The sequence below is a fragment of the Peromyscus leucopus genome, chromosome 12, assembly GCF_004664715.2.
Source record: "Peromyscus leucopus breed LL Stock chromosome 12, UCI_PerLeu_2.1, whole genome shotgun sequence".
In the NCBI taxonomy this organism is placed as follows: domain Eukaryota; kingdom Metazoa; phylum Chordata; class Mammalia; order Rodentia; family Cricetidae; genus Peromyscus; species Peromyscus leucopus.
The window spans coordinates 57,439,621-57,454,861 of NC_051073.1; the positions used below are offsets into that span (position 1 = coordinate 57,439,621).

The window sequence follows — 15,241 nt, forward strand, 5'->3', positions numbered from 1 at the left end:
TGGCTGGATTTAGAATCACTGAGGAGACACACCTACGGGCCTGCTTAAGGGCTTTCCAGAAAGGCTAAGGGAAAGCTCACTGTGAATGTGGGTGCCACCACCCCATGGCCTGAGATGAAATGGAGAAGAGGAAGCATGAGTAGTAGCAAAGCCCTCATGTCTCCCCACAAGGGGAGTCCTAGCTGCATGCCCCACCCCCATAACCTCTGCCACTGAGGATCCCACTGAGGGCATCACACCTCCTAAACCGTGGATCACAAGAGACCCTTCCTTCCACAAGCTGTGTTTGGGAGACTTCGACACTACAGTAAGAAAAGTACAGTAAGAAAAGTACAATAGGAAAAGCCTTGCTCAGGCTCTAGTCATGTGATTGGCAAACGTGTCTCTCTCTAATGATTAAAAATAAAACAGCTCGCCGGGCGTGGTGGCGCACGCCTTTAATCCCAGCACTTGGGAGGCAGAGGCAGGCGGATCTCTGTGAGTTCAAGGCCAGCCTGGACTACCAAGTGAGCTCCAGGAAAGGCGCAAAGCTACACAGAGAAACCCTGTCTCGAAAAAACCAAAAAAAAAAAAAAAAAAAAAAGCTCCCCCTAAATAGTAAGAATGGTTCACTGTGCCTAAACTGTATGCTCAATGTTTATACTGAACTCTTACTTTATTATATTCTTGCAGGCAAGAGATTGGTCCTTATGGAGCCAGCGAGCAGCAGAATTTAGGTAAATAAATGAATAAATCAAGAAAGATTCAAAGGGAAACCAGGTGTGGTGGCACACTTATAATCTTGGCACTTGGGAGGCAGAGGCGGCAGAATCTCTGCAAGGTAAACATATCACAAAATATTAACTATAGTCACAACAATTTTTAAATAAACTAAATACCTCTTTCATTTTAATCTACTGAAAAACACATTCTTCCATGTCCTCAGCTAAAACTGCAAAAATTACATATATTAAAAGAGGAAGAAAGCTAGAGAATGGTAAATCAAAGCAAACATGACTAAAACCTTGAAAGCCAGTAAGAGTTGCAAGAAAGAACAGGAAAATACATAGAAACTAGCATTGCTAGACTCAGTTAAAACTATCAACACTGTCAGGCTTGGCGGCACATCCTTTAACCCCTGTACTTAGGACACAGAGGCAGGCAGACCTCTGTAAGTTTGAGGCCAGTATGGCTTACAGTTTGTTCCAGGCCAGCCAATGCTTCATAGTAAGACTCTGCCTCAAAACACACATACGCCAGGCGGTGGTGGTGCACGCCTTTAATTCCAGCACTCAGGAGGCAGAGCCAGGCGGATCTCTGTGAGTTCGATGCCAGCCTGGTTTACAGAGCGAGTTCCAGGGCAGCCAGGGCTACACAGAGAAACCCTGTCTTGAAAAACCAAAAAAAAAACAAAAAAAACAAAAAAAACACATACATAAATGAATAAATAAGCAGCTTAAAAAAAAATAACAGGGTTTCTCTGTGAAGCCCTGGCTGGCTGTCCTGGAACTCACTCTGTAGACTAGGCTAGCCTCAAACTCAGAGATCCTCCTGCCTCTGCCTCCCTAGTGCTGGGATTAAAGGAGATGCCACCACTGCCTGGCAAGTATCAGTATTTTCAAATGTTCCTCTTTCCTCCCACTATACTGTTTACAGAATCCAAGCGTAAACAGAACTATCTAGAAATGAAGCTTCAGTTCCAGGTACTTTTGTCTGTTTGAAATAACGTCTGAATATGTAGCCAAGGCTGGCCTTGTGCACTAAGTCCTTCTCCCATATGCTGGGAACACTGGTCTGCACCACCAAAGCTGGGTTTCACCTCTTTTTAAATAGCAGACTGCCTCCTTTCCTCATCCTTAAAGATATTTCAACACTCCAGTAATTAAAACATTAAAAGTTAGTCTAGGGGACTGGAGAGATGGCTCAGCAGTTAAGAGCACAGGCTGCTCTTCCAGAGAACCCAGGTTCAATGCTCAGTACCCATACAGCAGAACTCATAACTGTCTGTAACTCCAGCTCCAGGGGATCTGGCACCCTCACACAAACATACATGCAGGCAAAACACCAATGCCTTTTTCTATAAAAATATTTATAAAAATAAATAAATATTTTAAAAAAGTTAGTCTAGCTGAGAGAACTAGTAAACCTGACCTGACTTCAAGGATTTCCTGATCATATTTTCCTTCTAAGCTACCTAGAGCAGATCAGGAAGAAGCAAGGGGCAGCTCTGAGAATACAAAGCCAAACAGGAAGAGTAAACAGGGCTGACTCAGCTGTTGGGAGTGGCTAGATGGGTATCCTGGCTACCCTCACAGCTCCAAAGCTGTGCACTCAATCAAAGAGAATGACCTTCCATGAATGGAAGGTCGGGAGTTAGGTCAGGAGTATATGAGTAGCTGTGTTCCTCTGCTACAACCTCCAAACTCTCAAATGTATCAGGAGAGCCTGAAAGACAGGAGTGGTACTGACTAGTGACTCTGGAAACCAAAATCAAGACAAGGAAAAACTCTTTTCAAGGAGGAAACAAAAATATTCAGGAAAAAATTATCTTGACCAAATGCATGACTAGGTAAAAGTATCTCTGCAGTGAGTGCTACAAGAACAAGCCTCCAAAGACACAAGTGGCCCTAGATAAGATCAGCAAAAATAACTCATCCTGGGCTGGGTATGTAACTCAGCAGTAAAGCACGTGCTTAGTGTGCTTTTACTTGTGTGTGTATGCATTTTAATAATGGGGTTACTCCACACAGGGCGATAATGCTCCCACTAAGAGCCATTCACTATCTAAAAATATCCCAGTGCCAAGCATGGGAAACCTCCCTTTGATTGGTGATCAGAGGACTCCAAGTTTCCCCAAACAAATGAACTGCTGCCTTCTAGAACTTGAGGGTAAGGCTTTCTTGTTGATGACAGCACACACTAAAGATACAGAACTCAGAGAAATCGAGCTGAAACAGACCTGGAAGCTCCTCCCTGAGGACTAGCTCTCATAATAAGAGAAGGTGCTGTACAAGCTGCCAACGGAGAGAAGCCATCTCCCCCCAGCTCCCAGCTGTAAAGCATACGAACCAGAACCATGACTGGACCGGTAAGATACCCCCCACGGGTACAATAGTGGCCCTTTTACATTGGGGTAGCCAATAACTGCCTAAATGAACTTAAAGCCCACTCCATGAGAGGGAATTCACTCCTGGTACTATAAACATAGTCACCATCAATGGCCAGAGAAGCCACGGACCTGAGAAGAGAACCTACTACTGTCATGTCCCTAAACCAGTATTTTCTAGCCATAGCCTAAATACTTATCTTTACACCCACAGATAAGTGAGCTCTCGTCCCTCAACAAAGAAGCTCCTTTTTGCAGCAGATGGAGACTATTACAGAGATCCAGAACTGGTCAAATCCAGTTACAGACTAGGAGGTGCCCCAGTCCAGCTGCTCCATCTGCAACCCAACCCTACACCTAGGGCTCAGGGAAGACTATCAGAAGAGCAGGCAGAGAGAGTCTACAGAATGAATACCTGTTGGCAGACAGTGTCCCCTAGGCATGAAAGGAAAAAATACACCTACGAAATCTCAAGAGTCGTGGCTGCCAGAACAAGAGCAGCATGATGTGAGCAGCAGCTGGCACGTCCACATGGACAGAAGAGATTCCAGAGTCCCAACCACAGAAGAAGAGCCTCAGGCAATCGATGACGGCTGAGAAAGGGGGATTAGCTGTCTCCAGGGATGAACTCCTGTCTAGATGACAGGTCAGCTCTGCACATGCGCGTATGAGCAACACTGAATGAACTTAGTCGGCTGTATATACATAGACTGGGGAGGACACAGGAGAAATTAGAGGTGGGAGTGATGAAGATACAGTGCTCACACACAAAGTTCTAAGAAAAAATTTTAAAAATTGGACATAGTGGTATATACTGTAATCCCAGCATCCCAGCATTGAGGAGAAGGATAGATCCCTGGAGCTCAACAGCGAGCCAAACTAGCCTACTGGTGACTTTTTTGGCCACTAAAAGCCCTTGTCTCAAAATTAAAGGTGATGAGTACCTAAGGAATAACACACACACACACACCCAAACTCAAATTCTAGAATCCTATATAATATGGCACAATTCTTACCATTTTTATGCTATAGTTGACAGTTACTATTAATATCAAACAACTTTTGCCTGAATAACTTTTAATGATAAAATGTGGGGGGCCAAAGGAGGGGACAAGGGCTTCTGAGTCCCCAGCCCTAACTAAGGAGCTATGAACAACTGATGGCTTCTTCCCTCAAGGGCGTGGCACCTGGTAGGTCAACCACACTTCAGCGGATGCGCCCCCCCAACCAGAAGTATATGAACAGCACCAAGTGGACTCAATGGGTTTGTTTGTTTGTTTGTTTGTTTTTTTAAGGGTTTGGGGCTTGAGAGATGGCTCCATAGTTAAGAGTATTGGCTGCTCTTCCAGAGGGCTCAGATTTGGCCCCTAGAATACATATGGTGGCTCAGAACCATCTGAACTCCATCCACTTGTAGGGTATCCAACAACCTTTTTTGGCATCCATTGGCACCAGGTGTGCAAGTCGTACACAGACATACGTGCAGGCAAAACATTCATACACATAAAAAAAATGTAAAAATATTATTAAGTGAGAAATAAAAGAAAAAGGAAAAAAAAATACTCTTCTACTTTGTGGTCCCTGTGCAATATCATTCTACCTGCAAAGTACTCTGAAATACTAAGCTTTCGGTCTTCAAAGGCAGAACTTCTACTTCAGTGACAAGAACCAAAGTTTGATAAGCAAATATTTGAATAGAACTACTTTTATATTAGGCTTACTGATAAAAGATCAGAAATTATGCAACTATTATGCACAGACTTATTTTTTTCTTTACCTGTTTCTCAAGCCTGTTCCATTGCTACAGCCGCCACCAACCAAAGTCTGTATAGAAGGTAAAGCTGTCCGGCTTAGCTGCTGCCGACTAGGACCCCTCCTTCTACTGGGCATGTCCAGGAACCAGTCAGTTTCCAGTACCACCCGCAGTTGCAACCCAGGCTAATGGTCGTCAACTTATTTCAACTCTGAATAACACAAAAGAAAAAAAAATTAAGTATCAGCTATTCAAAGAAGTCAGTGTAACAAGCAGACATTAAAACAAAGTGAGCATATCGTGTAAAAAAAAAAAAAAAACAGGTTGAATTTTCAAACAAATGATCCCATTTGTGTAGACTGCTTGGACCTTGGGGTAAGGTCAGAGGCTCAAAATCCGATCTAAGCTTTGGTCAGCATTAGGCAACTCACAATTTGTGTCTTTTGTTGCTGACTTCTTGTTATATAAAACACACGACAGTCAGGTGGAAATGTACATCAAACACCACAACTTATTTGCAACCTGATATTGCACATTAAAGTCGCTTGAAATACAGGAAGCTTATCACTGTCCAAAATAACAGGTTGTTATCCAGGGATCTGGCTGAGATAAGATATGGCACATATTATCTGACCTTGACCGCGTCATTTAACCCTGTTTCTTCAGTTCATTCACATGGTTACCTGTTTCATAAAAGCTACTGTAAAACACTTCAAAAAATTAATGAAACTGCAAGATTAAAAGGCGACAAAGATCTTCACTGGAGGAAAAAAAAAAAAAAGATTGTTTTCCTCAATTTTAGGTAAATATGGTTCTTCCAATATATACCAAATATTTCCTAAATACAGCTAAAAATACTCCGGAAACTACACGTTGAAAAAAAAAAAAAAAAAGCCCGTTTTCGAAAAGTTAACTACTACAGAGGGATCGGATATTCCTCTGTCTGCGGACTCACAACAAACGCCAAGTGGGACAAAGAACCCAAACTGTTAGAGGCAAGGACAAATGATCCTTGCTCAGTTAAAGAGAAAGTAAGGTGAGGGACAAACGCTGAGACACCAGAGCGTGCGGTGGGTTAAGGTGGACGGCGAGAAACCGCAAACTTAAACAGACTAGCTTCCAGAAGGAATCCCCAAGTGGTCCCAGCCCGGCGGCCGAAAGGGCCGAAGCACGCCGGGGACAGCGGGGCGACAAAGCAGGTAAGTAAAACTCACGCATGGAACAGGCGGGCGGGCCACGGAGCGGGATCCCCGGGAGGAGGCGGTGGCTTCACAGACCCGACCCCCGGCTCCCGAACTCTCTTCCTTCTCTGAAGCGCTCGCAAACAGCTGCCGGGACGCAGGCAGGACCCCGCGGGAGAGTCGAAAGATCGTGTCGGGTCCCTAGGTGTCCAGACCCAGACCGGGAGTCCGCGCCAGAGCCAGAGCTAAAGCCACAAGCAGAGCCCGTCCCCATCACCGCTCATCCTCAGCCTCCATCGCCCAGGAGCTGAGGAGACGTGGCAGCGCACAGTGATGACGTCAGCTCGGCGTCGAGCTGGCCCCCGGAAACAAGACTCGCAGCCAGCCCAGCCGGCTTGCCAGCCTCCCCGTGCACCTGCGCAGTGGGGTTCTCCCGCCGGCCTGGGGGGATGGTGGAGGGGGCGGGGATGTCTGGGCTTTCCCGCCCACGCGTGGCTCGCGGTTTTGTTTGGCTGGAGGGTTTTTTGTTTGTTTTTTGTTTTTTTTTTTTTAAACTCCCTGGCTAGTCACTAGAGGAGTACCCTCGCATCAGGAGGGAGAGTCGGAGACGCCACTTAAAGGTCACGTCACTCTTGAGCAGACGACTGTAGAAGAGGCTTTAGACTCCAGCCATCCCCTTGCACGAACTGTCTATTAAATAATGAACTAGGTAGAATCTAGGAATAAAAAACCGAGTTCTAGAAAAGTTCCTTCTAGTGAAAAAGGGAATGCAACAACAAGGTGCAGTAATGCTGTTAATAACAATAAATGCAAGATTAAAAGTATATCCGAGGTCCTGGTATGAAGTGCAAGATATGGTAGCTGATAACTCTGGGATGGTGCTACTGTCAATATTGAAAAAGGTTTTCGGAAAGTTTGGCATTTTAGCTGAGGCCCCAAAGATGACTAAGCTGTTTTCCTGTGGACAGAAAGTGATAGATAAAAAGAGCTTTACCATACTGAGTTCAAGCCCCAACCTTCACCTCACCAAAAAAAAAAAAAAAAAGATGGGCAGCCCAATGATAAGTCCAGAACTGTCAATAGTTTGGAATTAAAATAGTATCAAAATGAAGCCGGGTGTGTGTTGGTGGAAGTCAGAAGATCATGAGTTAAAGGTTGTCCTCAAACTACATGGCAAACCAGTGCTACATTAAAAAAAAAAAAAAAAAAAAAAAAAACACCTGCACATTTTTAAAGTTAAATTAAAACAACCTACAAAACTGCCAATCAATAATTCAGTCAATGAATTAAGCAGATAGTTCTCATGAGAAGAAAAAATACAAGGCCTTTAATCCCAGCACTCAAGAGGCAGAGACAGGCAGATCGCTCAGTTTGAGGCCACACTGGTCAATGTAGTGAATTCCAAGCCAGCTGGGACTACATGTTGTTGTGGGTATTCACCAGAGAAGACCACTTGGACATGGATTTAAGTCAATAGAAAGTCTTTATTAGCCGGCCAGTGACTACTCCGGGTGTTCAGGATCCCACTGTAGTACTGAGCCTTTCTCAGGTTGAGCTTTTAAGCACAAAAACCTTGTTCTGAATGGATACAGTTCAGTTAGCAAGAACAGTTATCCAGAAGTGGAGCTACAGAAGCCAAAAAACAAGGTTAGTACATTCAGAAACTTACCCAGAACCATGGACTTTGATGGATTAGGTCTTTGTTTTAGTTAGAGCAGGTGGTGTCTACTTGTTTTTACAGCCTAAATGGCACTTCCATCATGGAGTCAGTTGTGCTAAGGTCTCAGGGACTACTAAGGTCTGGGGCCCTGTTATACACAGCCAGACCCTGTCTCAAAGAAAAATGGTCAATACGTGTTTTTTTTAAAGTGTTACACATCCCTACCTCTTAGGGAAATGCAAATTAAAACTACTTTGAGATTCCATATCAGTTAGAATTGCTTTCAAGGAAAAAAAAATGCTAGCTAGCATGGGGAGAGAAGAGAAAGATTCTTATTCACTGTTGGTGGAGGTATAAGCAGGGACAACCACTGTGGAAATCATTATGGAAGTTTCTGAAAATTAAAACAAACAAAAACACTGATCTATGATCTAGCTGTACCAGTCCTGGGCATAATACCCAAAGATATTTGCATATTCATGTTTATTGCTGTTTCAGTTACAATAACAAGAAAATTAGTCAGTCTACATGTCCTTCTTCAGATAAATGGATCATAAAAATGCAGTTCCTATACAACTGGAATTTTATTAAGCTGTAAAGAAAAAACGATATTTGCCAGGAAATGGATGAAATCTGAAAATATTATATTAAGTGAGGTAACAGGTTTGAAAGGAGAAATGCCACATGCTTCCTCTCATAGGCACATTAATTTTTATATATGTGTAAGCAATGTATGTCTATGGGGGTGGGGTGAGTGTGAGCGTATGAATGCCAGGGCAGAAGTGTGGAGGTCATAGGACAACCTTGGCTGTTGGTTTTTGCTTTCTACCTTGTCTGAGACAGGGTCTCTGTTGTTGACTGCTTCTATACCAGGCTATGAGCTGCCATAATGAGCTTCTGGGGAGTCCCCTGTCTTTGCACCCATCTTATCATAAGCTTGCTAGGATTACAGCTGCATAACTGCTACATCCAGCTTTGCATAGGTTCTGGGGATGCTTAAGGCCTGGCCTTCACACGTGCACAACAAGCTTTTTATCCACTGAGCCTCTCCCCTGCTGGGCATCTTCGTTTTTATATGTGTGTGTTTGTGTCGGAATGAGTATGGGTAGCAATCAGGGAACTAGAAAGGGACCCAGGGAAGGGGAAAGGAGGCTTTAAGGAATCAGAGGGTGAGGTGAATAGTAAAATATGCGATACAAAAATGGAAAGGGGAAAAATGACAGAGGAAAAGTACTGGCAGGACCATGAGGTGAGGTGACGACCAAAATTAAGTATAAATGAAAAGTGTCATATGGAAACTGTGACTTTGTATGTTAAGAAGTAAAATTTTAGGAAAGAAATCACCAAAAAATCAAAAGGAGAATTTATATGAGATGTTCCCCAGACATCTTTATATCAACTGTAGGATTAGTTAAACTTTATTAGGAATTGTTGTGACAGATACTGGACTACATATTTCATTGACACTTCACAGGCTGGAGATGTAGCTTTAGAGATGGAGCATTCAGCATTCGTGAGAACCAGAATTAAGATTCCCCAGCACTGAAAAAGAACTAAAAACTGCAAGGGGTGGCAGCATGTGCTTATAATCTCAACCTTTGAGAAGTAGAGGCAGGAAGCTCAAGAGTTCAATGTCATCCTCAGCGTTGTAGTGAGTTCTAGGCCAGCCTGGGTTACAGAAGACCTAATCTTAAAAAAAAAAAAAAAAAGTCTGCAAATGCTTATTAGATAGCACCGTGATTCCCATTTTATAGAGGAAACTTACAAACTGACACCAAATAACTTGTTGAAAACACCCTACCTATGCTAAGCCAGAACTGAAACAGGTTTGTCTGAAAGTGTCCTAGCAATAAAACAAAATAGAAACTGTCCTTTGATCCTGTTTCCTTTCTTCCTTTTATTTTATGTCCCTCGCCAATCCTTTTTTGCTGTAGGGAAGCCCTCCCTGAGGCTTCATTGACTAGCTGCAAGAGGTTAGGGTCTATTGTGATGTTTCTGTTTGTTATGTTCATAACATGTTATGACCTTCTATACCAATCTCCCTCCCCCCCCAAAAAAAGCCAGCTCCATCCCCACTCAGCACAAAGCAGCCATAACAGAGACATCACTTTCCTATCCCCTGGAAGGATTGACGGTGAGGAATGTAACAGCGTAATTGGAAATGGAATGAAGCCTTGAAAAATGATTAAGTTGGTTATCTTGGAGGAAGGGGTTGGGATGTAAGGTTTTAATCTGAAAAGAAAATGCGAAAGCAAGGCATGATGGTGCAGCCAGTATCTCCCAAATATGCTAAGGCTGGAGGATTGTTGTGAGACCCGCCCTCATCTCTAAAATACATATGTAAATAGCAGGTACTGACCACAGGAGGTTGAGCTCTATAGCCACTTTCAAGAAGAAAAGTAGATGGTGACCTAAAGAAAAAGTCCCTGTCCATCATGGGAACTCCCTGTAATCCAGTGTCTCATAAAAGTCCTTTCACTCTCTGAGCCTTAGAAAATGGAGACCTGAGATGGAGAGGTCTCCATTTCTCTCAAGTTTGGCCTTGGATAAATCTACTGCCCTCCACCCACTCCTCTGTCTTCCATTTCTGATAATACAGTAGCAATCAATATGGACTTTACCTTGCTGTAAAAGAATAGCGTCTATCAAAATCACTAAGGTGACCAACCACAGTGATGCCTGTCAGTAACCCCAGCTGGGAGGTTGGGGCAGCAGGATCCTCTCAAGTTCAAGGCCAATCTGAGATACACAGCTATAGATTATCATTTTTTTTCCCCAAAAGCCATACATATGTTAAAGATTCTACTAAGCTGATTGGCTGATTCAAAGTTTGGATTGTACAGAGTTAGAATTTTGTGAATCCGGAGCCAACTTACTTGGAGCTATTGTGGTGCCTTTTTTTTTTTTTTTTTTTAAGATTTATTTATTTATTTTGTATACAGCATGTATGACTACAAGTCAGAAGAGGGAGCCAGATCTCATTACAGATGATTGTGAGCCACCATGTGGTTGCTGGGAATTGAACTCAGGACCTCTGGAAGAGCAGCCAGTGCTCTTAACCTCTGAGCCATCTCTCTAGCCCTATTGTGGTGCTTTAAATGAGAAATGTCTCCCATAATCTCTGTTGGAGGCACTGTTTGGGGAGGCTTGGGAGGTGTGGCCTTGTTGGAGGAAGTGTGTCACTGAAGGTGGGCTTTGAGAGTTTAAAGACATCCACCATTTCTTGTTTTTTCTTTTTCTTTTCACGTTTGTAGCTCAAGATGTGAGTCAAAAGCAAACAAAAGACATGAGCCCCTGGCTTTCTGCTCCTGTTGCTCTTCCTTCTCTCCACCATCGTGGACTCTAAACCTCTGGAACCGTAAGGCCAAATGAACTCTTCCTTCTATAAGTTGCCTTGGCCATGGTGATAGAAAAGTAACTATACAGATATCTTCAGCCCCTTTGGTGAGCACTCATGGCCCTCCTCTGTGTCTAACCTACCATTTTTGTGACCATCATTTGAAACTTTTTTGGATGTATTAACAGGTCACTAGCTTCCACCAACCCCAAAGCTACGCATGTCAGCAAATAGCAACCAAAATCTATAGCAGAGATTTCCCAGCTTGGCTGTAAGCTACCAACCTGATGTTTCCACTAACGTATTTAAAAAACAAAACGAGACTCTGTGAGTTTGGGGCCAGCCTAGCCTACAAAGCAAGTTCCAGAGCTGTTACACAGAGAGAAACCCTACCTTAAGAAGAAAGAAAGAAAGAAAGAAAGAAAGAAAGAAAGAAAGAAAGAAAGAAAGGAAGGAAGGAGGGAGGGAGGGAGGGAGGGAGGGAGGGAGGGAGGGAGGGAGGGAGGAAGGAAGGAAGGAAGAAAGGAAGAAAGGAAGAAAGGAAGAAAGGAAGAAAGGAAGAAAGGAAGAAAGAAAGAAAGAAAGAAAGAAAGAAAGAAAGAAAGAAAGAAAGAAAGAAAGAAAGAAAGAAAGAAAGAAAGAAAGAAAGAAAGAAAGAAAGAAAGAAAAGCAAGCTGGGCAGTGATGGCCAGCACTCAGGAGGCAGAGGCAGGCGGATCTCTGTGAGTTCAAGGCCAGCCTGGTCTACAGAGCGAGTTCCAGGACAGGCTCCAAAGCTAATAAATAAATAAGTAAAATCAATGGAAGAAAAGAAAATACCTTGATTTATGATTCTTTGTTTTGTAACTATAAAAATTTCATGAAACGATTACTATATTGGAACGCTGTATTTGGGATAAGCTCAGTGCATGCACCCACCTGGAGCCATGGTCACTAATATTTGACTCCAGAAAAAGCTGTCTTCTTGCTTTTGCCTGTGTGAAGGTTAGAGGACAACTTGCGGGAATCAGTTCTTTCCTTCCACTGGTGGACCCTTGGAATTGAACTCAGGCTGTTGGGCTTGGCAGCAGGCACCTTTACCCAGTAAGCCATTTGAACAGACCCAAACTAATTTTATTGGTTTTCCCCCTTCCTTTCTTTTTTTTGAAAGAGGGTCTCACATAGCTTCAGCTACTCTTAAACACCTGATCCTCCTTCAGTCATCTCTGAGTGCTGGGATTACAGGCACGTGCCATAATACTTGGCATAATTGTTTTTAAGGAACAGGTTTTTTTTTTTGTTTGTTTGTTTGTTTTGTTTTGTTTTTCGAGACAGGGTTTCTCTGTGTAGTTTTGGTGCCTGTCCTGGATCTTGCTCTGTAGACCAGGCTGGCCACAAACTCACAAAGATCCTCCTGCCTCTGCCTCCCGAGTGCTGGGATTAAAGGCATGTGCCACTACTGCCCGGCCGTTTTTTTGTTTTGTTTTTTTTAATATAATTTAATTTTATGTGCATTGGTGTAAGGGTGTCAGAGCCCCTGGAACTGGAGTTACAGACAGTTGTGAGTTGCTATGTGGGTGCTGGGAATTGAACCTGGGTCCTCTGGAAGAATAGCCAGTGCTCTTAACCTCTGAGCCAGCTATCCAGCCCCTACTTGCCATAATTTTAATTTAATAAAATCATTTTATCACAATCGCACGGTGCTGGCTAGTTTTATGCCAACTTGACACAAGCTAGAGTAATTTGGGAAGAGGGAACTTCAGTTGAGAAAAATGCCCTCCTAGGGTTGACCCGTGAACAATTTTGGCAAACATTGGCCGATGGGGCATTTTCTTGATTGTTGATTGATATGGGAGTTCCAAGCCACTCTGGATAGTGCTGTTCCTGGGCAGGTGGTCCTGAGGTGTATAAGAAAACAAACTGAGAAAGCCAAGAAAAGCAATCCAGTAAGCAGCACTCTGGATTATAACTATACTGCCCAGTATTGAATTACCCACTGTCAAGGAAAAAAAAAACACACACACACACACATTTTCAATGAATTTAATTAACTAATTGTTTTTCATTTGTGATTCATGAGTCTCACAGCATCTTACCTATGGATCAAGGTGTTCTTGGGCTGGTGAGATGGCTCGGCAGCTTAAAAAATAAGTGCTTGTCAAACATCCTGACAACCTGAGTTCGCTCTCTGGGACCCAGATATGGAAGGAGAAAACCAATCTTGAGAGTTGTCCTTGCTGGGCGGTGGTGGCGAATGCCTTTAATCCCAGCATTTGGGAGGCAGAGCCAGGAGGATCTCTGTGAGTTCGAGGCCAGCCTGGTCTACAAAGCAAGCTCCAGGAAAGGCGCAAAGCTACACAGACCCTGTCTCAAAAAACAAAAACAAACAAACAAACAAAAAAAGAAAGTTGTCCTCTCACCCCCACACATACAGCATGGTTTGCATACACAAACAAATGGATGACTTTTAAGTGGTGGGGAAATTATGGTGGTTTGAATGAGAATGGTCCCCATAGGCTCTTCGTTTAAATACCTGGTCCCCAGTTGGTGGAACTGTCTGGGAAGGATTAGTAGGTGTGGTCTTGTTGAAGGAGGTGTGTCACTGGGATGGGCTTTGACGTTTCAAAAACCCATGCCATTCCTATTTAGCTTTCTCTCTGCCTTGTGCTTGCATCAAGATGTGATCTCTTGAGCTGAGGGGTGGTGGCGTACATCTTTAATCCCAGCACTTGGGAGGCAGAGGCAGAAGGATCTCTGTGAGTTCGAGGCCAGCCTGGTCTACAGAGTGAGTTTCAGGACAGCCAGGGCTGTTACATAAAGAAACCCTGTCTCGAAAAACAAAAACAAAACAAAACAAAAGATGTGATCTCTCAGCTACTGCTCTAGCATCATCACTGCCTGCCTGCTGCCATGCTCCCTGCCATGATAGTCATAGACTCACCCTCTGCATGTCTCAATAAACTGTTCCTTCTATGAGTTACCTTGGCCTATGGTATTTTAGCACAGCAATAGAAAAGTAATTAAGACAGACGAGGACAATCGTTCCTTCAAAAAAAAAAAAAAAATCTTGGGGGAACTCAGGTACATTAAAGAGCCGAGACAGGGTTTCTCTATGTAGCCCCGGCTATCCTGGAACTCAACTATATAGACCAGGCTGGCCTCAAACCCAGAGATCTGTCTGTCTCTGCCTTCTGAGTGCTAGGATTAAAGGTGTGGACCATCACCTCTGAATTCAAGGACACCTTTGGCTACACGCCCAAGTGGAGGTTACACTACATGCAGTTTCAAAAAACAACCAGAAATGAAACTTACTCTCCTTAAGATGTTAAAAGGGGGACTGTTTTTTTAAAAATCATACTTGCCCAGGTTACTTTGGCCTTTTTTAAAAAAAAGATTTATTTTTATTATTTTTAAACATATATGTCTGTGTGTGGCTATGAACACTTGAGTGCAGGTGCCCTCTGGGGCCGGAGGCCAGAGGCTAGATCCCCTTGAAACTGGGGAATTACAGGCATTTGTGAGTCATGGGACATTGGTTTTGAAAATTCAACTCAAGCCCTCTGTAAGAGCAGTGTGTGCTCTTGGCCACTGAGCCATGTCTCAGTGTGATCCTTTTTTGATCGGTTGCTGTGAGTCTCATGGTTTGTTGTTTGTTTATAAAAGCACAAACCCATTTGAAGTTCAGTTCTGCATTTGGCAAGGTCTGGTGGCATGTACCTACAAACTTTGAAAGCTGAGGCAAGAGGATCATTAGTTAGAGACCAGCCTGAGCTATATAGTAGCACTCTGTCTCAAGAAAACAAACAAAAACCTTAATGATAAAATACATAACTTTAAAAATATATTCAATTTGCCTATTGATATTCTCGTTTGGTATGGTCTTTTGGAGCCTACCACAGGCCTCACTACAAGGCGAGGGCTTACTATAAATCTTGCTTACCACCGCAGATTGGTGTTATAATTGCTATAAATTCCTATTTCAAAGTGACCTGTGCTAATCTATCTGAAACCCTTTGTGGCCTAACAGTATGCATCCATTCATATGCTCAATAACTAAGCAATTTGGTGTTCTGGGATGACCTAGCTTACACTGTGTCTAGCTGTAGCAAGAACTACCTCTGACCTTCACTTTGTCACAGAACGGAGAGAATGACCATTGTTAGAGGTGCTATCCTGGCTAGCTTCCAGGTGCCTCATTTCGCAAGCCTGGCTCCTGTAAGGGGGCGGGGGGTAGGGAGTGGGGCTG

General features: G+C 43.4%; 1 protein-coding gene across 2 annotated transcripts in view; it reads right to left on the reverse strand.

Annotated features, from left to right (window-relative positions):
- Nucleotides 1–6,362, reverse strand: part of Tmem39a (transmembrane protein 39A) — a 29,300-nt gene extending 22,938 nt beyond the window's left edge. For both annotated transcript variants that reach the window (XM_037209758.1, XM_028881598.2), the window contains exons 1-2: nucleotides 6,053–6,362; nucleotides 4,863–5,049 (exon numbers count right to left, since the gene is read on the reverse strand). In XM_037209758.1, coding sequence (XP_037065653.1) covers nucleotides 4,863–4,975 — 113 coding nt within the window. In that variant the 5' untranslated portion in view covers nucleotides 4,976–5,049; nucleotides 6,053–6,362. The remainder of the gene's footprint in view (nucleotides 1–4,862; nucleotides 5,050–6,052) is intronic.
- Between the last annotated feature and the right edge of the window lie 8,879 nt (nucleotides 6,363–15,241).